Below are 25387 nucleotides of genomic sequence, written 5' to 3' on the forward strand. Positions count from 1 at the left end.
TCACAAAAGTTCAAATTTTCAATAAGTGATCATCCCAACAAGCAAATATTAGTTAAGTTACTCCCTGTAGGACTCTGAACTTGGAATGAAAAGAACACAGCATGCTTCTCTGTCTGAATCATCCTCAAATCAACAAACGTCATCATCCTTTATCCCGGTGTCAAAGTCAGATGCAGGAGACAGACTCACCATCTCCCTCCCACTGATCTTACTTGATTCCATCAGTATCAAGTGTTTCCTTCCCAAATATGCCTCCAGTCTTCCCTCTGCCTCTATTCTGGTCTCGCCCTTCATCACCGCTGCAGCAACTTTCACACTGTTGTTTTTCTTTTGTTTGTTTGTTTGTTTGTTTGTTTGTTTTGCTTCCATTCTGGTCCCCCATTACACTCCACAGAAACAGCCAAGTAATTTCATTTAAATATAAATCAAATCAACAGAGGTCATCCCCTCACAAGTCTGCAGACACTGCCACACTGTTTTCTGGTCTATGAGTTGCTCTAGAGAAGTCGGAGACCAGTTTGGGTACTTCCTTTAAAAAAATACTTGCTTATTCTTTCTTATTAGGCCAAGGTGTTCCATTTATCTTCTATTTTTATTGAGGGTTTCTGTCCTCCAGTCTACAAACTGATAGCCTTATCCATTTTAGAAAATTCTTGTTTTATCTCTTTTTCAGTTCCTTTCCTCAGCTTTTAGTCTGACTTCACTGAGTATCAGATTCTTTATAATCATTGCTTATTTACTGTTCTCTGACATGATGATTTGTGATTTCCTTAATCTTAACATTTGTCACGGATGTTTTTCAGTTTTATGTATGTGTGTGTGTGTGTGTAGAAATATATATACACACATATACATATATGTATGCATTTCCTTCTGTTAGGCAAAGTTTCAAATCCCTCTTCTGCTTCTTTTTTGAGTACTATCAACCCACTTTTTATCTCTGGTTGTCTTTACTGAACTCTTATAACTCTACTTCAAGCAACTTTTAAAAGAAGGCCCATATTGTTTTCCATTTCTTTAGGCTAAGAAAGAAGGATATAAATCTTGTGTTTATTTGGATAATTCTTCTTTGAAGCATGTTCACCTATGTTTCCTCATGTTTTTTCTTTTCTTTTCTTTTTTTTTTCAGGTTTTACATGTAGGTACTCATCTTTCAATGGGGCCATTTCCTATTGAAACAATAATGGGGAGAGCCCAAAAAGAAATGAGTTGGTGTGAAAGACAGTTCTGTAGGAACTATTTCCTGATATCTGCTCACCCAACTCTCTCCCACTTTTTTCTCTGTCCTGGTATTAATTTTTCAACTTTTAGGTGGGGGTGTGCCCCCCCCCCCAACCTGCTCTTTCACACATAGACTCTCTGAGATGCTCACTGGTGGTTCCCACTTCCTCTCTTTCCTTCCTTCTCGTTCTCCTCCTCCGCAGGGACCACTCCTGGGCTGGAAGGCTGGGTAGAAGGTAGTAGAGAAGGCTTGCCTTCAAAGACTCTCTTTCCGCTATCCCTTTCAATACTCTGAGGGTCCACAGGAGCTCTCTCACTCACACAGTGTCCACTTCTCCAACAGGACATCCCCAGCCTCTGAAGAGCCTTTCAGAATGCTGATGCGGTAAATGCTCAGAAGACTCTCCCTGTCTCAATGGCTTCCCAACAGCTACCTATGTGTTCATCGCTGCTTTCAACTGGGGGTAGCAGAATTTTATTTCAGAAGACCTTGTTTTCTATTATTGATTTTCTTGTTAGTTTTTGAGTTAGAAGGAGAATATTCTGTTATCTTTTTTAAGTAAGAGTTGCGATAAGCACCGGGTGCTATATAGAAGGGCTGAACCACGCCTGAAACTACTATGATGCTGTATGTTAACTAACTGGAATTTAAATTTTTTTTTCAACGTTTATTTATTTTTGGGACAGAGAGAGAGAGAGCATGAACGAGGGAGGGGCAGAGAGAGAGGGAGACACAGAATCGGAAACAGGCTCCAGGCTCTGAGCCATCAGCCCGGAGCCCGACGCGGGGCTCGAACTCACGGACCGCGAGATCGTGACCTGGCTGAAGTCGTACGCTTAACCGACTGCGCCACCCAGGCGCCCCCGGAATTTAAATGCAAGCTTAAAAAAAAGTGTATGGCAATGGACTTGTTCTTAATGAAACTACATTGTGTGTAATTTGCCTTTCAAGCAACATCATCTGTCATTAAGATATGAGTGTTTGTAAACATATGTGTAAAATCACATGGGAATAGCTGAATGCTTATCTCATTGAATCTATATTGTCTAGGAGTGCCTGGATGGCTCAGTTGGTTAAGTGTCTGACTTCAGCTCAGGTCATGAGCTCACAGTTCATGAATTTGAGCCCTGTGTCGGGTTATGTGCTGACGGCTAAGAGTCTGGAGCCTGCTTCGGATTCTGTCTCTCTCTCTCTCTCTCTCTCTCTCTCTCTCTGCCCCTCCACCACTTACACTGTCTCTTTCTCAAAAATAAACATTAAAAAAAACAAACAAACAAATAGAGAAACTACACTGTCTGTAAACCGTCATTCAAGTAACATCTTCTTTCATTAAGATACATGTTTGTAAAAGTATGTTTAGAAGTATATGGGAATAGCCCTGTGCTTAACTCATTGAGGCTTCACTGTGTACAATGTATCTTTCAGGTAACATTCTCTTTCATTAAGATATAATACACAACACACACAAATACCACCCATACATTATTTTAAAAAAAGTTTCTACGATTAATTAGGCTTAAGTAAATTTTCTGGATTGTATAGGAATGGCTTGTCTTCACATTTTGAACAAAAGTTAAATTTTATAATGGTCTGGTTAACTAGCTCAATGTAGACAGCCCAGATAAATTTGTCTTTAACAGTTCATACTAATCAAATGAACCAAATCTCTCTCTAGGTTGTGCTATCTAGAAGGCCTAGAAATAACTTTTTACTGTGGGTACCTTCTTCTCAAACTATGACTGAAGGATTACCCAGGCCTGCTTGGGTTCAAGTGAAGTTCAATTTTTCTACATTTTTCACGTGCATCCTGAGTAAAGGAATGAGGTATTTCTGAACACTGACACCATTTGAAAAGAACACACACCAGCATTTGTTTTGCATGGACTGATTTAGGGTCTGTACTGCCGTTTATTTATTCAAGTCCTTGTCCTGTGTGCTAGCTAGGTCCCGACCCCATCGTGTATGTCTGATTTCGCACACCTCTCATGTTGCATGGAACAGAACAGAGGCTCAATGTCAGTCTGTTACTATTACCTGTTACCAGGACATAGCAAAAGACAGAATTTGAGGAGGAGATTTCTCCTGCTATATTTTCAGTTTGGGAAATGGATGGAATATTTAAAAGGCTAATTCCTAAAAAATCAAATAACAAATTAGCAGCTATGCAAATTTTAATATAGTTTTTAAAATTATAAATGCATCCTGTTCATTTGAAAATCTAAAAGATTCAAAATCAAGTACTAATATTCAATAAAATATCCCTTTAATTCGAGTAGATATAAAAAGACTCTAAAGATTCAAAGATAATAAGAAACCATAAGAAAATAATACAACAGATACATGTGGCAGTTTCTGATATATTTAAAATTTGTATATATTCTTGGAAAAGGGCTTAATGTCACTTTTTAAACTAATTCTCTTGTTCTTATGATAGCTTAAACATTAAGGCCCATATTAACTTTGATTGGATATTAATAAAATGAAAAAAGTACAAGACTTGGGAGTAAAGGGAGAACACAACTGGCTCTTAACCTGCAAAGACACAGATCGTTATGACTGAACACCAAGCACCCTAGGAATGTGAACCTCTCTGACAGTGTTTACTTAAGTCCACAAAGACATCATGGCAACAGTTAAAGATGTGGGGGCAAAAAAAAACGTACTGGTCTCTTCATACCTTAATTTTCTTTAAGTATCATCTTAATTTTGACTTAATTACCAACTTTATTTAAGTATCATCATAAAAACAGATTTATAACCTAACAGATCTTACACTCTAGCTGGGGAACAGTAAAGGCAATAAAGACAATAAATAAGCAAGTATATGAGAAAGTGATACGTGCTACAGAATAAACAAAAAGTATTACCCTAGTAAATCTAGTCAGTATTAATCTAGTAGATCAGTAGAGTATTTTCTTTTAAAAGGAACCCATATACATTTTGTGGAAATCTACATCTAAACAGTTATTTTGTTTATTATAAGATCATATTTATTATCAGATCATATCTCATGTCTTCTGAAGCCAAAGACAAGGCAATTCACTAACTGCATCAACTACAGAATAATATTATGTTTAGAACTTTAGAAATGTCCTTTTCTGGTTAATATGATCCACATTTTAGAACCAATATTAACCTATTTGCAGTCAACATCTATGCATCTGAAATTTATTTTTAACTCTACAAAAATTTTCAATTATCCTATCAAAAAGAGAGCTATTATTTTAAAAAGTATGACACATACATATCATGTTTTATCACATTATTTTTTTCATGCCATGTATCTTCCAAATCAACCTGGCAATGTATCTGAGAAAACAGTCTAGGAATTTAAAGGGAAAATGAAATCACAGTAAGATGCAGTCTTAAAATAGCCTGAACTGAGGATCAGTATTTAATTGAGAACCTTGTGACTATGCCATGAGTTTGAAATAAAGCAGAACTTTTTAAACTAGCTTTTCCAGATATTTTAACCATGTGGCAAGTTTCATTTTCCTCTGGTTGCTGTACTTACCCATTATATTTTTAGGCAAATGAAACTGAAAACTTTATCTTCACTGCATAAACAAAATCAAATAAATAAGCTTTCAGACATTACTAAATCCCAAAGGATATTTTGGAAATCTGAGATCAGATCACACATTTTAGTAATTGTGTTCAGAAAAACTAGGCCTCTCTGACAAAATACATAGTTAAAAAAAATAAAAGCCTAAGTACAGATATAGAAGATGAGGAGAGTGAGTGATTTGGGATGTTTTGGTTGAGGTTAAGAGCTTTTTCCCAACCTGGACTATTTTTATGAAATGTGGTTTTTGCAAGTATGTTAATCTTAATCCCAGTTATTAATTCCAAAGATAGTCATTGAGCATCTACCACATGTTAGGTACTCTTCCAGATGCCTAAGAGACATTAATGAATAAAACAGATTTATGACCCAATAGATCTTACACTCTAGCTGGGGGAGAGTAAAAGCAATAAAGACAATAAACAAGCAAGTATATCAGAGAGTAAAATGTGCTATAGAAAAAGCAAAAGCTATTACCTTAGTAAATCTAGTCGGTATTAATCTAGTAGATCTACATAGTATTTTCTCTTTAATACGAAACTATATAAATTTTATGCTAATCTAATCTAGGAAGGCTATATAGTATGATAAATACTATATAGTATATAGTATGTCTTCTATAGAAAATATTGTTGCTTTATCAGAAACTCCATAAAATCAAACTGGTAGTCATATCAAAGATACAGAATTTTACTATCCATACAAAACAAGGGATTAAAAGTGACGTTTCCACAGTTTCCATATTAGAGCTGACCTGTGATAAGTATAAAGAGACAAAACACTAACAGCTGACATTGCTTTTATATGCAATTCAATGAAAAGTTGCTAATCTACTAAATTGCCGGTTCATTCCATGGGAACCGCTAGAGCTGTGATTGGAAGAATTTTGAAAGAGACCAGTTTTTAACATTTATAAACTAAAAAGTTTTTAACTTTTATAAAACTACAAAACTAACCAAAATCTTTAGAAGCCACCGTCAGCAAATTATTTATAGCAAATTATGCAGAGCACCTAAATGGTTATTATTCAGTGAATTGAAGGTATATGCAAGCTTCCCAAACTACAAATCTCACCCAAGTTTGGAGATACTGGACTGGTTTTCCACAATATGTCATTTTACAGACATTGGGTACATGACATCTGGCCTGTGACGCTGGTTACTAACATCAGTTTGAAAGACTTCAGGAAACTAACTTTGTATATGATTTCATTATAACAAATAAACCCAGCTCCTCATGTCTCAAATATGAGTAATATTTCTCTGAATAAAAGTCATTTTCCATTTTCCTGTGATCCTTCTGCCACTTGAGAACTCATTACAGAGCTATTTCCAAACTCTAAAAATGGGTTTAATATACATATGATATCAGAGAAGTGGCAAAAAAAAAAAAAGGGTAAGAATTGTGGCCGCTGAAAATTAATTAAAATAATTATCCAGTACAAACATAATGTTTGGCTACTTGGGTTGGAGTCTACTGTTGTAGCATGCTCGGGGCCCCAATCTAACCCTAACATATAAAATATTCACCAAGATGTGGTTGGGAAGATTGCCTGGAGACCAGATTGCAACCACTTGAATTACAAACTCTTAAATTTTTTTTTATGTTTATTTATTTTTGAAAGACAGAGAGATAGAGAGCACAAGCAGGGGTGGGGCAGAGAGAGGTGGTGGGGGAACACAGAATCCGGAGCAGGCTCCAGGCTCTGAGCTGTCAGCACAGGGCCCGATGCAGGGCTCGAACTCACAAACCACGAGATCATGACCTGAGCCGAAGTCGGATGCTCAACCTACTGAGCCACCCAGGCGCCCCTTGAATTATAAACTCTTAACTGCATTCACCTACAGAGTTCACACTTTGCCCCTGAAGATTTTATTAATAACAATGTCAGGGCATTCTCTTCTCCCTATTACCTAAAACCAGATTCCAATATCTTGAAGGAGAATACAAGAAAGACAAAGACTGTTTGTCCAGGGTATTTACGCATGTATCTTTCAGGGGTTGTGGTAAGGAGCGTGTAGTGCTGCCTGGATGAAGATATAGGAGTGGTTTCTCTGAATATATGAGATATTTTAATCTATTTTTTTATTTTCCCCAATTTTTCCTACTATCTCTTCTCCATTTATGTCAAGAGCTGAAAAATAATTATCCATTAGGTGGCTAACAAAAAGTCATCTCTAGTCAGGCTTGCTGATGAGGCCCTTCTCGGGAATGGTGGGAGGTTGAATGGCATTAGGTATTGGCGGCAGATGGATCGTCGGAGTGCAGTGAAAGGAGACCCACACGTGGGAAGTCTGTGCAAACTCACCTTGGCAAGCTCCGGTCCGGATGTTGGGGATAAAGCCCCGTCGGCAGGGCTGAGGCTGGGCAGGACACATCTCACAGGGGTGGCCCCAGGCCCGTCCAATGGTGGCACAGCACAGAGTCTTAGTGCAGACAATGCCTGTCAGCTGCCCTTGGCACATCTGGTTGTTGACCTGAGTGAAACAAGGGCCTGTCCTGTAATCTGGAATGTGAAAGAAGATGGAAAGACAGGTTTTATGACCATACGCCAGTCTTACACCAGTAGCTCCAAATACATAAAACAGAGGCTATTACTTCTGACTCAAGTGTCTAAAGACAAAAGGCTGGAAAGTTTCATTTTGAAAAATTCCTAATTTTTCGCTCATGAGGAGTGCATTAGGAGACTTCAATGTATTTTACACTAGACACTGTAAATGGGTAACTCAAGGGCTGTGTCTGGGCCACAGATGTGTTTTCTTGGCCTGCATAATGCTCTGAAAGAATTTAAATTACTAGCCAACATTTTTAAATTGGGAAATTCACATGAAATTTCTATTTCTGGCTTTTCTTGAAAAGTTGGAAGATCTGGCCATGCTAGGCCTGCCGTGCTACATGGCAGTGGGGGAGTGAAGTGTGTTCTTCTCTAGGACACCAAGATCCAGCCATCCCCTATCCTGATACTCTCCACTCACTGACATTCCTCACCTCCACACTGATAGCACCTGCTTTAATGACTCCTCTTTACCTAGCAAAGATTTTCTTTCCTGACCGGGTGGACACGAGGTCAGAATATTAGAAGAGAACCAATAATGACATATCCTTCCGTATCGCAGATATATTTAAACAGTCTGGCACGTCTATAAACATTAAGTTCTAACAATCTGATTTCTGTTTTCATGTCAGCCTGTTTACTTCTACGAGTTCAGCTAAGTTCACCTAAAAAGGCTGTACTAACAAGGCCCATAGTCAGGATTCTTTCTAGATAAGTTAATATTATATACAACCTCTGTTCTCTACAAGATGGCTGCACCATTGTTGATCTGTTATGATAATGATAAAAACATTAGCAAATGCATGCCACAGATCATCTACAGACAGACCTCTATGCATAGTAAGGACGATCCATGGGGACTGTTGCATCTCAAGGTGTAGACCATGGATCAGAAACATATACACTACCTGGGAGGTGACCAGACATGTGGACTCAGGCCTCAGCCTCCATTCACTGAACGAGAATCTACATTTCCACAAACACTCAGAAGATTCATACATAACTTCAAGTTTAAGAAAGACTGATCCAGATTACAGGCAACTTGAAAGCTAGGCATTCTAACTCTATCTTGCTTTCTCCTATAACTCACCTCAAGGAACCTTTTAGATGACCAGTATTTACTCTTTTAAGCAGAACTGAATCATTAACCAAACAGTTTTTCATTTGAGAGCTGCTGTTGCTCTTTCGAGAGACACAGGAAATCAGAGAAAAGTGAGTTTCCTGAAGACTGACTAATGAAACAATTCACATTTGTTATAAAACTACAACAGAAATATGTGAAAGAGGCTCCCCCCGCCCCTTTCACGGAGACTGTATGAATACAGTTGATTAACTCTTGGGAATGTAAGATGATAGTCAGGATTTCCTGATAAGCCCTCGTGCAAATGACATAATTCCATGTGAAGGGGAAAGCCAGAACAAGTTTACTTCAGATTTCCAAGAACAAAACAATCTCACATTCAAACGAAGAAGAGTCAATAATATTGGTAAGATTTTTATGAAAAATGTACTGGAAAAAAGCAAACTTGGATATGACTTCACACTCAAAATGCTAAGCTAGAAAAACTGTGATATCATCTGAATGCTATCGTATGACAAACACAACTTAAAACCACATAAACTTTCCATTTTTTTTAACAAAGACTAAGGCTTTCTCCTAGAGAGGAAAAGCATATTTTTAAAGTTTAATATGAAGAAAAAATCTAAAATAGGTAACTTCTTTACCAAGCTGGATTAACACCCTGTTACTCTGCAGCTGAACTTCAACAAAAATAGCTCATTTTAATCCCTTACATAAGAACAACAGATGTGCTGGCTGCAAATGCAGTATACGTGTGGATATGTCAACCTTATAAACAAGCGTGCTTCCCACACCACAAATTGCCAGGTTGTAAATTTCTGAAACCTATCTACTGTCCTTCACATAACACATTATTTTGCCATTTGCCATTTTGCTATTTTAAATTAAATACTAGACTCAGTAAATTAAATCAAGTTCTGAACCAGTGGGGATAAGTCTGTTTTTCACAAAAGATATAGAACTCTTATTTTTCTGTGGATTCTTGCTCACACACCTTACGTTCACATTCTGTATACTTTTAGGATTCCCAGAGAGAAGCCTGCATACCCTCTCTCATAATCCTATCCTTAAGTAAGCCGTGTTGTCTGGAAATTCATTCCTTCTTCTAACTTCTAACTTCAACACCTTCTTAAAATGATGTCCTCTCAGTCTGGTCTCTTTGGAGAAGAAGATTGTCTGGACAAGGAGAGCTGTTTATTCTCTGAACTGACCTTTCCTGTTGAAGGCTCTAATGAAGCCAACCCCCTCCCCTCCTGGAAAAAGAGCCTACCATTACTTATTTCGTTTGTCTACCCTGTATTTGCCACCTTACAAACTGTGCAGAACTATTTTCTTATAGGACTACATTTTGCTTTCTGGTTGGCAACTGATTAGTTTAAAAATTTAAATTACTGGGACACCTGGGTGGCTCAGTCAGTTGAGGGTCCGACTCTTGATATAGGCTCAGGTCATGATCTCACAGTTTGTGAGATCTAGCCCCACATTGGGCTCTGCACTAAAAATGCAGAGCCTGCTTGGGATTCTGTCTGTCTCTGCCACTCCCCTTCTCTCTCTCTCTCTCTCTCTCTCTCTCTCTCTCTCTCTCAAAATAAAAAATGAACATTAAAAAAGTAAAATTTAAAATTACCATGTCATTCAAGAATATACTAGTATTACAAGTTAGTATTCAAGAATTACTAACTTGTAAAATATGAACAAGTATCAGCTCTTGAAAGTGGATTTAGATTTCTTGCTCAGATTAAGTAAAACACTCTGTCCCAAACTTGGCTACCATTTTAATTACAGTCAAAGAGCCCTAAAACAATTTGGTACTGTAGAAAAGGATCGTGCATTTTTGTCATCAAGTTTTCAGCAGGGGCTAACTATTATTGTATACCACACCACCCATTCATAGTCAAGGACATCCTCACAGTGCATTAGCAAAGATTAAAAGGAAAGAACTGCTTAGCACTTTAGGTGTGCTGGGACCAGTGGTTTAGAAGCAGGTATTTTCCTTATTACCATATGACCAAGAATATGTTTTTAAAAAGTAGCCTGTGAAACACAAATACTGTTATTTTGATTTGTTGATATCTAAGTGCAAAGTAGCATCTTAACTTGTTTTCTTACAGTTTCATTTTTATTCCCATTAAGCAACTGGTGCAAAGAGAAACCTCATCAAAAATTGGCTGCTCCCTGCCTTTTTTTTTTTTCCAAACAACATCATTAAGGTTTCATGCACGGGACATAAATTCATCTATCTTAAATGTACAGTTCAATAACTATTAGTGAATTAATTGAATTGTGCAGCCATCAGTACAATCAAATTTTGGAACGCTTGCATTGCCCCAAAAGGTTCCTTATGCCCATTTCCAGCTTCAGTCGACCACTAACCTTTCTGTCACTATAAATTTGGCTTTTCTGTACAATTCATGTAAGTGGAATCATAGAATATGTGGTCTTTTCTGCCTGGCTTCTTTCACTTAGCATAATGTTCTAGAGGGACATCTGTGAGATAGTAGGGTCCTAGTGTTTCGATCCTTTTTTACTGCTGAATAGCTTTTTCCACACCGCATCTGCTAACCAATCAGTTGTCTGCTGGGTTGTATGGTGAATTTATATTTAACTTCTTAAGAAACTGCCAAACTGTTTTTCCAAAATAGATCCACCATTTTATATTTCTATTAGCAATGAATGAGGGTTCCAATTCCTCCACATCCTTGCTAATATTTTCTATCTTCTATCTTTTTTATTATAGCCTCTGTTGCCATTCTACTTGAAATAAATACAATTGAATATATTTGGGAATTGTAATAATTCCACAAGTCTTTTTAAGATGCTAACCAGTGTTAGATAACCAAATAGAGCATTACTGCTGTACAAACAGACAACCTTTGAAGAGGTCTCCAGAAGGTAAAGACAGAAAGAAACAGGTATGGGGAAGGATCTGGGATTGAGGGGATAATATTTTTTGTTGTTGTCATTTAGTTTTTTTGCTTATTTTTTATTTTACATTTTTGTTTTGTTTTATGGGAGAGACAAACATTTCTGAAAGCTGTTGGGAATGACCGAGTTGAAAGGGAAGGCTCATGATTAGCGAAGAGAATAATAATTTCTAGTATAAGATCCCTGAGGAGTCAGCCTGGTGGTGAAACTAGAATGTGCGAAGGGGTTATCCTTAGGAGAAGGAAAGCACTTTTTCTTGCAGTCTGAGAAAGAAGGGCAGGATGCACAGAGATGTAGGTGTATTTAGAGTCAAGGAAAGTAAAACAATGTCCTTTCCCACACCTTCTATTTTCGTTTTGAAACAGGTGATGGGGCCAGCTGGGACTCAGTTATTTGGGACTGAGATGGCAGTGCACCCACCAGGACAGGGAGCTGATGTGAGAACCCGGCGGGCTCCCAGGTGACAGCCAAGGTACCAGGGTTTCCCTAGGGCAGATGAATAGGATGTCCTGATATAAGGATAAATCTGCCTCTCTGGGGACTTTTGAGGGGCTCACTCAGGAGCGGGGTTTATAAGGGGTAGGGTTTTGTCTGTCAGATGAAAAAAAAATCAGAATGGCCAAAGAGTTGAAGGTATCGTTACACGTATTTTACAATAATAAACCATGAGATCTGTGCTGGATGAAACAGGAAATGGGGAAAAGGAGGACTAATAAATTAAGAAGTGGGAGAAAGCAGGAAGATCAATGGACTAGGTGTCTTCATGAGGCTTCACATGAAGGGAAAACAGTGACAGCAAGACATCAGCTGCCTGTGTGACTATAGTATCATTCACTTAACTGCCAGGAGGATGCAGTAAACTACACACTGTATAATTTAGGGAAGATACCACACATACTGTAATGCAAATGTCATCCCCTGGAGTTGTGTAATCGATGGCCCCTTTAGAGGCCATCTACTGTAACCACTAGTCCAACAATGCCATAAGATGTCCAGAATTCCATCCATTCCCACGTTAGTATACAAAGAACTGCCTGATCCTAGAAAGCACATGAAAATATGTGGGAGTTTCCATCAAGATGCACATTATTTCGAGTTAGGCAAGAAGGCATTTCCATTCTCAGGAACCAAAGAAATGCAATGTGTAGTCAAGTGATCACACTGTGTGGAAGCTACAGACACGAAGGAATATAACTAAGAAGCGTGAACTGTGCGTAATTAGTCTAACGATCCTGGCTTTGGGATGGTCTCCTTTCAGTAATGGAGTTTCTGACAAATAACATTTTTTAGTGCATTCTATCATGGTTTTAATTGAGAACCTGGTCACTGCACCAGCTAAAACCTTTGATCATAGGGGCGCCTGGGTGGTGCAGTCGGTTAAGCGTCCGACTTCAGCCAGGTCACGATCTCGCGGTCCGTGAGTTCGAGCCCCGCGTCGGGCTCTGGGCTGATGGCTCAGAGCCTGGAGCCTGTTTCCGATTCTGTGTCTCCCTCTCTCTCTGTCCCTCCCCCGTTCATGCTCTGTCTCTCTCTGTCCCAAAAATAAATAAACGTTGAAAAAAAAATTTTTTTTAAAACCTTTGATCATAGACATCACTGGAGCAGGGAAGGGAACCCCGAAATTTATAAGGGATGATACAACAGTTTCCTTAGTTTCAACAAAGTCTGCCGGATCTGTTTACAGATCCGGATTTCATGCTCATCAAATATTCAGAGTTAAATACACTCAAGCAACTGAAATGATAATAGTCTTCCTGGATAGAAAAGCATCCATCTGCCTCAGAAAATTTTAGAATTCAGTACAGAAATGTTTAAGAAAATCAAAGCCACTAAATTAATATTTTTGCTTTATGGAATCCGTGCAAAAATTATGTGCCTGTAATGTTTAACAGCTTTTGTCCCTGTCCATCAGACTGCCTTGTAACCACAAAGTAATGAAGTGACTTATTTAGAATGATAGGTTTTTTAAATTTTTAAATGTTTATTTATGAAACAGAGAGACACAGAGCGTGGGTTGGGGAGGGACAGAGAGAGAGGGAGACACAAAATCCAAAGCAGGTTCCAGGCTCTGACCTGTGAGCACAGAGCCTGATGTGGGGCTCAAACTCACAAACTGTGAGATCATGACCTGGGCCGAAGTTGGACGCTTAACCCAATGAGCCATCCAAAGGCCCCTAAAATGATAGTTTTTTAAACTTAAAATATGCCTACGCTTATACACAGGATTGGACCATTTAAGTGAACTTAAGTGAACTTATAAATTTATATTTATATAATATATATTTATATATTAACATATTCATATTACAAATTTATGTCATATATTATAAATTTCTATTTATAAGTTTGAGTATTTACATTTACTTTTTAATTAGCTTTATAAGAGTTACTTGAGTGTTTACAAGGGTTTTTAAGTTGCACAATTGAAGTGCTTAAAAATTATATGCATTTAATATAAAAAAAGCAATTTAACAGATATGGAGGTGTTTCATTAACTACGTATTAAATTGGAACCAAATATTGTTTAAAGGCCTTTTAAAGTGACTACTAAAACCCGCTTGATTTATTAATAGATTATAGATACTTATAAGTTGGATTTAGAAGTTCAAGGGATATACCCTAAGGAGCTAAAAGCGGGGACGTGAAGAAGTATCTATGCATGCAGGTTCACAGCAGCATCATTCACAAAAGCCAAGAGGTGGATGCAACCCAAGTGTACATTGACAGATGACTGAACAAACAAAATACATCCAATAGAATACTCTTCAGACCTAAAAAGGTAGGAAATTCTGACACATTCTACAGGACACATGAACCCTGAGGGCATTATTCTGAGTGAAATAAGCCAGTGACAAAAGGAAAACTATTTTGTGATTTCACTTACATGAGGTACCTATAATGATCACATTTATAGGGGCAGAAAATAGAATAGTGGTTGTCAAGGGCTAGGGGGAGAAGGGAGTATGGAGTTGAATAGGAATGGAGTTTCAGGTTTGCAAAATGTAAAGAATTCAATGGATGGACAATGATCACCACTGTTGTATAACAATGTGAAGATACTAAGAATGCTGAACTACTGTCTTAAAAATGCTTATGATGGTAAATTTCATGTTACCTGTATTTCACCACAATTAAAAAATATATTTTTTGAGCTCAAGGAATAATCAGGCTTTTAAAAGTATATTTATGTAAAGCAAACCTGAGGTTTTAAGACCAAAATAAACTGAGTCCTTTTCATATACTGAGTCACCAGTGAGGGCACTGAAACATCCCTCCCTGGCAACCCTGACCACCTGCCTTGTGATGGAAATGTATGTTGCCACAATTGATCAGAATGCATACAATACTGCATGGGTAATCTTCCACATGTTTACCGACTACATGGTTGGGTCTCTGTAAGGTAAAGTCCTAGCACTAGAAATGCTGGGTCAAGGGTCCAGTTTGAAAAACACCAAACATACTCAGAACTGCTCTCTGAAGACAGACTCATTCTCACACCCTCTCCAACACAGAGTAGAGGTGACTGGTGTGATTTTTACTTATTTAAAGGGAGAAATATGGTATCTTGTTGTTCTTGAATTATGAACCGATTGTTCCAATTTTTTGGCAACAAATGGAAGGAAGTTAACTCTGTAGCAGGCACTTCATATTATAAAACCCATTCTATAAGTTACCTCTTTCAATTCTGAACTGCTAAGAAAGTATTTTTGCCATTATGGCAGAGGAAAAATTCAAAGTCAGAGATTAAGATCCACGTGGAGAATGAAAAATTAGAAAAGTGAAACCGAGACTGAACTTAGAGGCTCACCTCCCTCCAAAGCCCTGTGCCATCCACATCGTGTTCATCAAACCCAAGACACAGGTCATCGCACCCACAGCTTATGGTAGCTTTGCCCTCTCTTAGCAGACCAAAGCCCTTCACCATATTGATGACTACTGTCGCAATCCCCCAAATGCCTCCTGCCTCCCCCAGGTATGATCTCCCAACTCCCAAATATTCCACAAGCCTAATCTTGCTTTGCTTCCGGTTTCTCCCAAAGATGAATCTCCCAGCCATGTTCACTTAGGGAGAAATTCTTTCTCTGTGCATTGAGAGAAACATTAAAGGCTTTTACTTCTGCAAATAAATGAGTAATTACTTTACCACAGCTGTACTGCATTTTGTTTCTAACGTAATACCATTATTGAAAATCTCAGTGGAACATAGACTCAGTAAAGAAGGGCCCCTTTCACCATTCTCCACAGTCTTTCAAAACACAGGACTACCACCAACATCAAAGAGCTCTGCAAGAATGAAGAGGCAGGAAAGATAATTAGGTGCTGGCCAATGGTGCAAACAAAATTGCTATCTTTGATGTCACATTTCATAAGGTTGAAGGCCATCAACGATGTGGTCCTAAAATTCACGGCCTATGAACTGAAAGGGCACTGTCCCGAGAGCAAAACCAATTAATTTACTTCATGCATAACAAAAAAAAATGCTGAAGACTAAAAACTAAAAAGATCATTTAAGCAGAAGGATATTGTCACTTTTGAAAAAGAAACTTAAAGAAACAGAAAAAATTTGTCATAAGTAATGAAGAGGCCAGAGACATAAATGATTAACACAAAAGATGGATCACAGGCCAGACAGATCAACAAAGTACCAAATTTTATGATGTCTAAGAAAAACACCTAGTACAGTTCATTAGGCAGGAATGATTCCAGGGAAAAATGGTACATGCTCCCAAAACATTTATCCATTATCATTAAAGTCAGATACAAAATCAGTGGGAACCAATGCTGATATATCGCCTGATCCAAACACAATGACGTCACCAAGCTCAATCACAGTGGCAGTGAATAAAATGTTAAGCACAATTTGATGATAGCCTTTATACACTAATGTGGAGTCAAGCTACTATTTTCTTACTGAAATATCTGCTTACATCATTTCTTCCTGAGATATTTGTAAGGAACCATACATACAGTCACACCTGATAAATCACACTCATCCCAGGAAAAAGGATACACAACCTGCTCTGTGATTCTGTCCTGACCAACAACTTCTAGTGTCACAACGTTAGGTGTTAGAGAGGTGAGGAAGCCTCCTGAGGAGAAAGTGAATGTCATGTGATTCACTACTGGGGTTTTAATTACTTGGGAGTTTGAGGGAAATGTTGAAGAGCATAGAAGACCACTGATCATAAGGGCTTCTAAGAGGACATAGGTAACATCTGTCGACAGATCCATTAGACTTGCAAAGGGGGAGGCCCCACCTCTGTGACTTGCTTCCTAAACAACAGCAGGTAGTCAACAGATCTCTGCAGGTAGTGGTGGTCCATCATGGCTGGTGGTCTGCACTGGAGAAACCGGTCATTCTTGGTTCTCTGCTTGGAGCTTTATACCTGTTCCTCATACATAAGCACCAGGAAAGGCTCAGGAACAAAAGGATACCCCAGGGACACTCGGCAGGAAGGTTCCAGGAGTCTCATACCAGCTCAGTAAAATAAAAATGAACATACCTTACACAGCTGCCAAGTCTGTAATTGCCAATAAGCCCAAGAAGCCTGACCAGAATGGGTAGTGTGGGAACTTACCTTGCGGATACACAAATACAAATGGAAAGACTGAAGTGTTTCTTTGGCTCATGAAGGTAAAACCCTTTCAACATCCAGACTCAACAGAAGGAAAAGAAAACCCAGCAGTCGCTGCTTCCAGCTAAATTAGTTGTCTAGAAGATCAGATGGAAGAAACAGCTTACAACACCACAAAATCTCTAAAAAATTAATACCCTAAGTAAAAGATTAGACTTCACAGAGACTAGAAATGAGAGTATGAATAATATGAATTCAAAATAAAATTAAAAAAATAAAGAGACTAAAGAAATAGTAGGAAAACCTTTCCTAAGCTTAAATAAACAGTAGTTTTCACTTTCTGGGTAAAAGGGCTCATGGTGTCCTAGACAAGAATAATGAAAAGCAAGAGACATACTCCAAAGAAGAGCTTCCAGCGATCTCTGTATATCTCTGAACCTCAGATAAAAAGGAAAAACTATTTTTCTGTTTCTAGAGAGGAAAAAAAACCCAAAAACCAAAAAAACACAGATTGCCTACAAAGAAGATGAATTAGTGTGGCATTATTTTTATCCTATGTGATATAGGTAATTAAAAATACAACAAAACAACATTTACAGGTTATGAATTTATAATTTTTGAGAAAGGATTCTTCAAATAAGAGTCATAAGATACAACTTAATAACAGCCTGAAATAATGTCAAGAATTGGGGGAATGGGGGGGGGTGGTATTTGCCATAATGAAGACTTGGAAATGAATTATTCCTAAGATCTTCACTCAGGACTTGGAGATGTAAACATGAAAAATGTCTCAGGGTAACAGGAATAGGTATTAGTTAATTTCAATACTGTACAAAAGTTATGAGAGGAATAGAAGTTTCAATATAATGGTGAAAGGACGGTGAGCACTAGTTTGATGAAGAACACAGAATTTTTTAATCAAGAAAGAAGGGCAACAGAGACAGAAAAGTAAAATATAATTGACTACAACTAAAAATTACAACAAAGATCAATAGAGAAAATACACAAAATATAATGACATATACATTAAATAAAATGGTATGAATAAACCATATATATTGAAATCATAATATGAATATGCTTAGTTTCTGATCAAATAATTGGTAATCTGATTAAAATAACAAAATTCAGTTCTACTCTGTCTATAAGAAAAGCATCAAAATGAAATGACAAAACAAAAGAGGGTGGGTGATGGGTATTGAGGGGGCACCTGTTGGAAAGAGCACTGGGTGTTGTATGGGAACCAATTTGACAATAAATTTCATATTAAAAAAAAGAAATGAAAAAAAGTAGAAGACAGACAAAAATCATAAAAATCATAAATTAAATAAAGTGGTAGAAGCAATAATATCAGACAGAGTGGAATTCAAGAACAAAAGGCATTAACCCAGGCGAAAAAGAATAATATAAGGTTAAAAATTACAATGAAGAGGAAAGATTTGTATACTTAAAAACTGCAGTGAAACACCAAGAGTTAAAAGTTCTAGAAACACAAAGAGAGCTCAAAGGCATAAAGGAAATCTTTTCAGATTTGACAGGGCAGGTAGACATAAAATAAATTAGAGGAACACAATCAAAAAGCTAGCCTTAACAGGCGGATTTGCAACTTTGCAGCACGTAAACAGAGAAGATAATATTCTTTTGTTTTCAAGGAACAGCCATCAAAGTGATCAGATATTTAACTCACATTATTTCAGTAAGATTCAACAGATTCCTGGTTTCTCTCTAGTATCTTCTCTCACAGTGTGAAACTGAAACTTGGTACATCTCCTTGTGTAGATGGATTTTAGGTAATGTGGTTGGGAACCTCACCAAAAAGGAACAGTGTGTGTTCTTGTATTAAAGGATCATGACCAACTTTTTAAACGGTAGAAGCTGTCTGTGACATCAAATTCAGTATTTTGGAGAAAGAAATTTTAGCAGTTATAAAATTTCACACCAGTGTGGTTTGTTGTAATCTATAGCTGTGCTGTCCAAAACAGTAGCCACTTAGCCACATGTGGCTTTCTAAATTTAAACTTTAAATTTAAATTAAATTAAATAAACATTCAGTTCCTAATCATACTAGCCACATGGCAAGTGCTTGAGAGCCACATGTGGTTAGTGGCTACTGTACTGGCAGCACAAAGAGCATTTCCACCATCCCAGAAAGTTCTATCGATGCACATTGGAGTGGCGGTCTCCCAACACCACAGGGAAACGGGGAAGGAAAAAGCGTCTGGTAGTGAGGCAAGAGTTCTTTACAAGAGGTCTGTGCAGTGCGCGATACCCATCATTTCAGGTTATCTGTACAAGAATTGCTCAAAGTCACACAGATGGTGTCTAACAGAGCCAGCATGTGAATGACAAACATATCTGACACCAAACCCCACGATCTTAACCCCCACACTCTGCTACTTCCCAGTAGTGCTGATAGTCGTGTGTATACGGAAGGCGGTTTCTGTGCTCGATCATTGGTTCCTGCTCTGCATTAAATGCCCCTTCTGCAGGCATTTATTTTTTTGTTTTAGGATCATAAACCTTTCATTCAGCTAATAAATGAAGCTCAACTTATTAAACGCTTCGCTGACCACGGTGATATGCCTCCAAAGCAAGCCACCATGGTTCCCCACAGCTGCGTGTCTGCCCAGATCTACACTTTCTACTACTTTAGTGTGCAAATACTTCGCACGTATGGACATTCTGTCTCAGCAGACGCTCTGTGGCATCACGGTGCAATCTACTTCAAAACATATCAGCAGCTTCGCTTCTGTTCTCTAAATAGGTGGACTCCAAATAAGTATCACTTAACACTGGGAGAGGCTTTAGTGGTGCGGTTGGACTAGAGACAATGCTCAGTGTCCACGAAGCCTGACACAGTATCTACAGAATGCAAAACCTTTCAAATTCAGTAAACTTCCAAATAATCTGTAGTGTTAGGTAGGTGCTGGGCTTTACTGTCCGCTTCCCAAAGGTATCCAGGTCATTCTAGATGATACATATAAATGCATTCTGAGAACTGTCAAGAGTTATTTAAATTTATTTGTTTCTAGGAATGACTTTTAGAGATGATGTGATCTGATCATGTGATTAAACAGAAAAGGAAATAAAGTCCAAAATGTTTCTGCAACTGGCCCCAAGTCAAAATGATCTGATGTAACGACTTAGGCCTCCTGACTCATTCTCTTGCAATATTCAACATAAAACGGTAATTAGAAGCTTACAATTGATGGCATCTGGGGTGTCAAGGGCTTTTTATGACAAAATTGCTGAGCTGAGAACCAGAGGGATGTTCTAACTCAGTATTTCCCACAATGAGGTCAATGAAATAGCAGTTCCAGGGAATAGTAAAAGTATTACGTCAAAGAGAGATTCTGTGGTCAAATACATTATAGAGTTGAACAAAGACAGAATGTGTGTCTGAGTGTGAGCGTATGTGTGTGTGTATGTTGGGCGGGGGGAAAGCCATAGGACTTTCAGGAGCCCTTACTATACTTAGGTGCATTATAAACTGCCAAGAGGAGGCTAGAGCAGGCAGTGTTCAAAATTTATTTGCTCGTAAAATATTTTTATTCAATAGCATTCCTCAAAACTAGTGTGGGACGAACACACTTTGGCAAACACTTATCAGCAGATGAGTCCCCTGTCGTATCTTCAAACATGGCTCCCTCAAACAGATTTAATAAAATGATATCTTTTGTGTAATTGGCTTTCCTCCAGGTGACATCACTGCCGCCATAAATATCACAGAGAACTTTAGAAATTTGTGACATGACTGTAACACTCCAAGTTTCTTAGCTGCTGCCAAACTATTGCCTGGATGGCTAACAGTATTCAAAATATTTAAATGATCAGAGTTCAGACGTTTTTCTGTGTTTCCTGCTTTATTCTTCTATACATCAAAGATCACATCTATTTTTCCAGGACCTAAAATCTGAGGACGCATAACTGGTGATGTAAAGAAAAGCACATGGTCCCACAGTCCTGGGTAGGATTCTGCTTGCAATGCAATGCAGAGGAAATTTCTCCTTAAAGCTACTGACAATAATGAGGTAAGGTATCTATGTTCACTCCATAGAGCATGGAGATTTTTAAGTAGTTTATCTTCTAGCTGAAAACCTCCACAGGTAAACTGCGTTATTTTGTGGCTCTAGCATTCTATACATAGGAAAGCACTTAGTATCGTGACTAGAGCACAAGATTGCAGGGAAGACAGTTCTGGATTCACAACCAGAACCCAGCTTCACAAACTACCTGCTTATAGCCTTGAATACATTCCAGTAACTCCAGCTTCCTTAATTGTGAAACGGGTATAATAAGAGAACTTTACTTACAGTTTCTGATACGGACCTGTGCGTGTCGTGAGATAAAAACTTCAAGGGTTTAGCACAGTGCCTGGCTTTTACTAAATGCCCAGAACCTGGTAGTTGTTCTTATTGTGGCTGTTGTTGATGTTAATAAACGTTACAGAGCCTTTCCTAGTTTCCAACGTGCTTTCTTTCATCGTGGCCACTACAGTGCCATTGCAAGGTGAAGGAAGAGGAAAGCAGAAAAAAAAAACATCACTGTGGCTTTGTTCCTCATAATTATATATGGATACAATTTTCTTGGATGTGAAAGCTGGAAGAAACCACTTAAATGGATACCAGGATCCTTCCAAGAAATAATATACTTCCTTACGGAGTTATTTTCTCTATTATTCAAGCTCCCTTTTTCCCAAAGATCTGTTTGGAATCAAAGCCAGGTTTCACAGCCTGAAAATTAATACTGTGCAGCCAGAAATAAATTATTTTGCAAAGAGAAATACCAGACCCACATCATTTTTACTCAGTGAAAAAAAAAATCTCCCTTTCTACCTCGCCAGAAAGCACAATGGACAAATATAAAAGCTCAACGTTTATCCATTTATGTGGTCTGGGAAAGAGAGCACCCCTTTTGATTCATGGCTCAGCCTCGATTCCAGCACCGCTACTCTGGCAACAAAAGCACCATCATCAATTTGTGATTAGCCATGACATTATCTGGTTTTCAGATTATCTGTTTGTACCCTCAGCGTCTATCCCCTCGCCAGGAGACTGTGGCTCATGCCACTGAGAGCAGGCCCTTGGTGGGAAAGGATGATGGCACAAAAAACGAGACTGTCAGTGTCTGAGCTTATGGGAGAGGCTGTGACTGCCTGATGATGAACATCAAAAGAAACCCCAGTTAAACGTCCACATGTTTCCAAACTTCACAAACATTCCAGATATAGAAAAACATCCTGATGCTTAAGTAAATTTAAAAATTTCCAGCCAGATGGTTATAAGATTGAGTATGTGTCTCCGATTGCCTTAAAAAATTAGAATATTATGATTCTTATTTTATATTATCTATTTATATCTTCTGTACCTTATTAGCAAAGGAAATCAAACTTGAAATTTTTCCTAGGGGGGGGAAAACCCTCTTCCTTGAGTTTCTATAGAAATCTACTCAAACATTTCACATTGTCTTTTTTGGTGTATAAGGCCTGAGCCTATCCTGTTTCTACTCAATAAACATGATTGATCCAGTTCCTGGGTAACTACAGAATGCTTATCTTAACTGATAGGAAATTAGAAATCCCACAGAGTTTCCATAATTACTCTACATTTTGAGGGTCAACTAAACTGTCTACCAAAAGGTTCTGTTTTAATTATGCACAAGTTTGAACAGGTGAGATCCACAGGACTGGTGTCATTGTGTTCAGTATTGTTTCTTTTTCAAAATTTTTTTATGTTTATTTTTTGTTTTACATAGTTTTATTTTTTTAATTTTATGTATTTATTTTTATATATAATTTATTGTCAAATTGGTTTCCTTACAACACCCAGTGTTCATCCCAACAGGTGCCCTCCTCAATACCCATCACCCACTTTCCCCTCTCCCCCACCCCCCATCAACCCTCAGTTTGTTCTCAGTATTTAAGAGTCTCTTATGGTTTGCCTCCTTCCCTCTCTGTAACTTTTTTCCCCCCTTCTCCTCCCCACTGGTCTTCTGTTGAGTTTCTCAGGATCCACATATGAGTGAAAACATATGGTATCTGTCTTTCTCTGCCTGACTTATTTCACTTAGCATAATACTCTCCAGTTCCATCCACGTTGCTACAAATGGCCAGATTTCATTCTTTCTCATTGCCAAGTAGTATTCCATTGTATATATAAACCACATCTTCTTTATCCATTCATCAGCTGATAGACATTTAGGCTCTTTCCATAATTTGGAACCAATTAATGGCCAACATGGAGGAGAAGTAGGGGGATCCATACTTCCCATGTCTCTCAAACAAAGAAGTGCAGAAGTCAAAGGACTTTGAACACCAGAGCCTGGGAGGAAAAGAGACTGAATCTACTAGGAAGAAAATAGGAAAGCTGGGTGTTTATTTCTTTTTGAGTGAGAGAGACAGACAGAGTGTGAGCTAGGAAGACACAGAGAGAGATGGAGACACAGAATCCGAAGCAGGCTCCAGGCTCTGAGCTGTCAGCACAGAGTCCTACACGGGGCTCAAACTCACCAACTGTGAGATCATGACCTGAGCCAAAGTCGGATGCTTAACCAACTGAGCCACCCAGGCACCCCCAATATTGTTTCATTTCAAAGCTAGCCTCCCAAAAGAATGGATTTATAGAGTCCATGAAAATCATGGTTAAAATATATTTTGAGACATGCAGACAAAATGTTAATATATTTGGCTTTCTGCATCCAAACCCTTTTCCCCATTTAGGAGAAATCTGCATTGTGTGAGTCTTGGTGTGAGGAACTGATGTGGACACACGTTCAGAAATTCTTCTCAGCAGCAGGAAGACAGGAGAGGCAGCAAAGGACTAACAAGGAACTAACAACCCACAACCTCAGCTGAATTTTGTGCTGGCAGCTTCCGCTAGCTCTTATCTATTCTCCAAACTTGCTTCTCTACACAACCTATCTATTCTACATCTACCCAATGTCTTTCTATTACATCCCTTTTGTCACTATTTTTAATTCAATGACTCAGATTTGTTTTGTTTCGTTTTTTTGCAACCAAGACCCCAATTTATACATGTAGCACCCTACTGACAGTAGAAATTTTGAATGAAGATGTAAAAAGTTAGCTAAAATTTAAGGGCTCTACATAAGTTTTCCATTTATGTTCCTGGAGGCAGGGAGTGAAATTCATAAGCAGCCACGATTCTTTGCACCTGTGTCTGAGTTTTGATTAGAATTTTAGAGTATTAGAATATGTTTAAAATATTCTGCAGTGGGGTCCCAATTTTTTAACCTTTCCCATGACATCTAACATATGAAATAAGATTTTAATTGAGGCTTAACCCTTACGAAAATGCTTGTTTTAGTAAAGATTCTTGGTAATCATTATAATGTGAAAGCCTGCCCTTGCCTAATTCATACTAACCTGTCAAGTTGTGAGACCAGCCCTGAGGTTTCTAAAAGAGATCTACGAGATTTGGAAGTGCACTTATTTGGGCTTGACATTTATATATAAGAAGCATTTTTAAAAAGGTGAATGCAAACGAACTAAAAACAAGGTTCAGCCTTTTAGAAAACTACCTAGATGGGCTGACTCTTCAACTTAGCTGGAATGAGGTTGCCAGTCCCAAAGCAATCTGTTCCATTTGGGACAGGAGCCTCAGGAAAGTGTAAAGTCTGCTCTTTTCCAAGTTCTGAATTTTCTACATTAATTCTGTATTAAACCTTTAATGAACAACTCAAGACAGGTAAATCCCATGGGATACATAAAATATAAGGACGCTGACCCCATGAAAGTATTCCAAACATGGAAAAAGGAGTTCCCTGGAGGAAAAACATCAAGGAATTTAAATTTTGTATGAATCGATGATTCCTTAAAACATTTTTTTTTAATTTTTTTTTCAACGTTTATTTATTTTTGGGACAGAGAGAGACAGAGCATGAACGGGGGAGGGGCAGAGAGAGAGGGAGACACAGAATCGGAAACAGGCTCCAGGCTCTGAGCCATCAGCCCAGAGCCCGACGCGGGGCTCGAACTCACGGACCGCGAGATCGTGACCTGGCTGAAGTCGGACGCTTAACCGGCTGCGCCACCCAGGCGCCCCAAAACATTTTACTTTAAGTTATAATAGCTGGGGAAAATGAAAAAGTTTATAGTGATTCTCATTAATAACATGATCCTTTTAATACAGTAGATGAATCTGGTTGCCAGGAGAGGCTACTTAACAGTATTTCAACCCTGCTATTGTGTCTGACTTGACCGCAGTGAGGTAACATTTTCTACCATATATGCGGGGGAAGTCTGCGAGCAACTGGGCTATCTAACATAACTCCAGAAACTGAACCTCATATGGAATGGGCAGGGCATAAAGGTGGGAGAAAACCTGTGTTTAATGTAGAAGTTCCTTCTATGTTTTTTAGATTTTCATAGAATTTCAGTTTTTTTTTCAATACTGTGATAGCATCCATACTTGAATATATCCATTCTCATTCATGTTCTATATGT

General features: G+C 38.3%; 1 protein-coding gene across 1 annotated transcript in view; it reads right to left on the reverse strand.

Annotated features, from left to right (window-relative positions):
* The window catches only part of FBN2 (fibrillin 2), a 259016-nt gene that overhangs the window by 179936 nt on the left and 53693 nt on the right, over positions 1 to 25387 (reverse strand). Inside the window, exon 6 of the mRNA XM_003980732.5 lies at positions 7096 to 7293. Within this exon, the coding sequence (XP_003980781.2) occupies positions 7096 to 7293 (198 nt within the window). The remainder of the gene's footprint in view (positions 1 to 7095; positions 7294 to 25387) is intronic.

The sequence above is a fragment of the Felis catus genome, chromosome A1, assembly GCF_018350175.1.
Source record: "Felis catus isolate Fca126 chromosome A1, F.catus_Fca126_mat1.0, whole genome shotgun sequence".
NCBI classification, from domain to species: Eukaryota; Metazoa; Chordata; class Mammalia; order Carnivora; family Felidae; genus Felis; species Felis catus.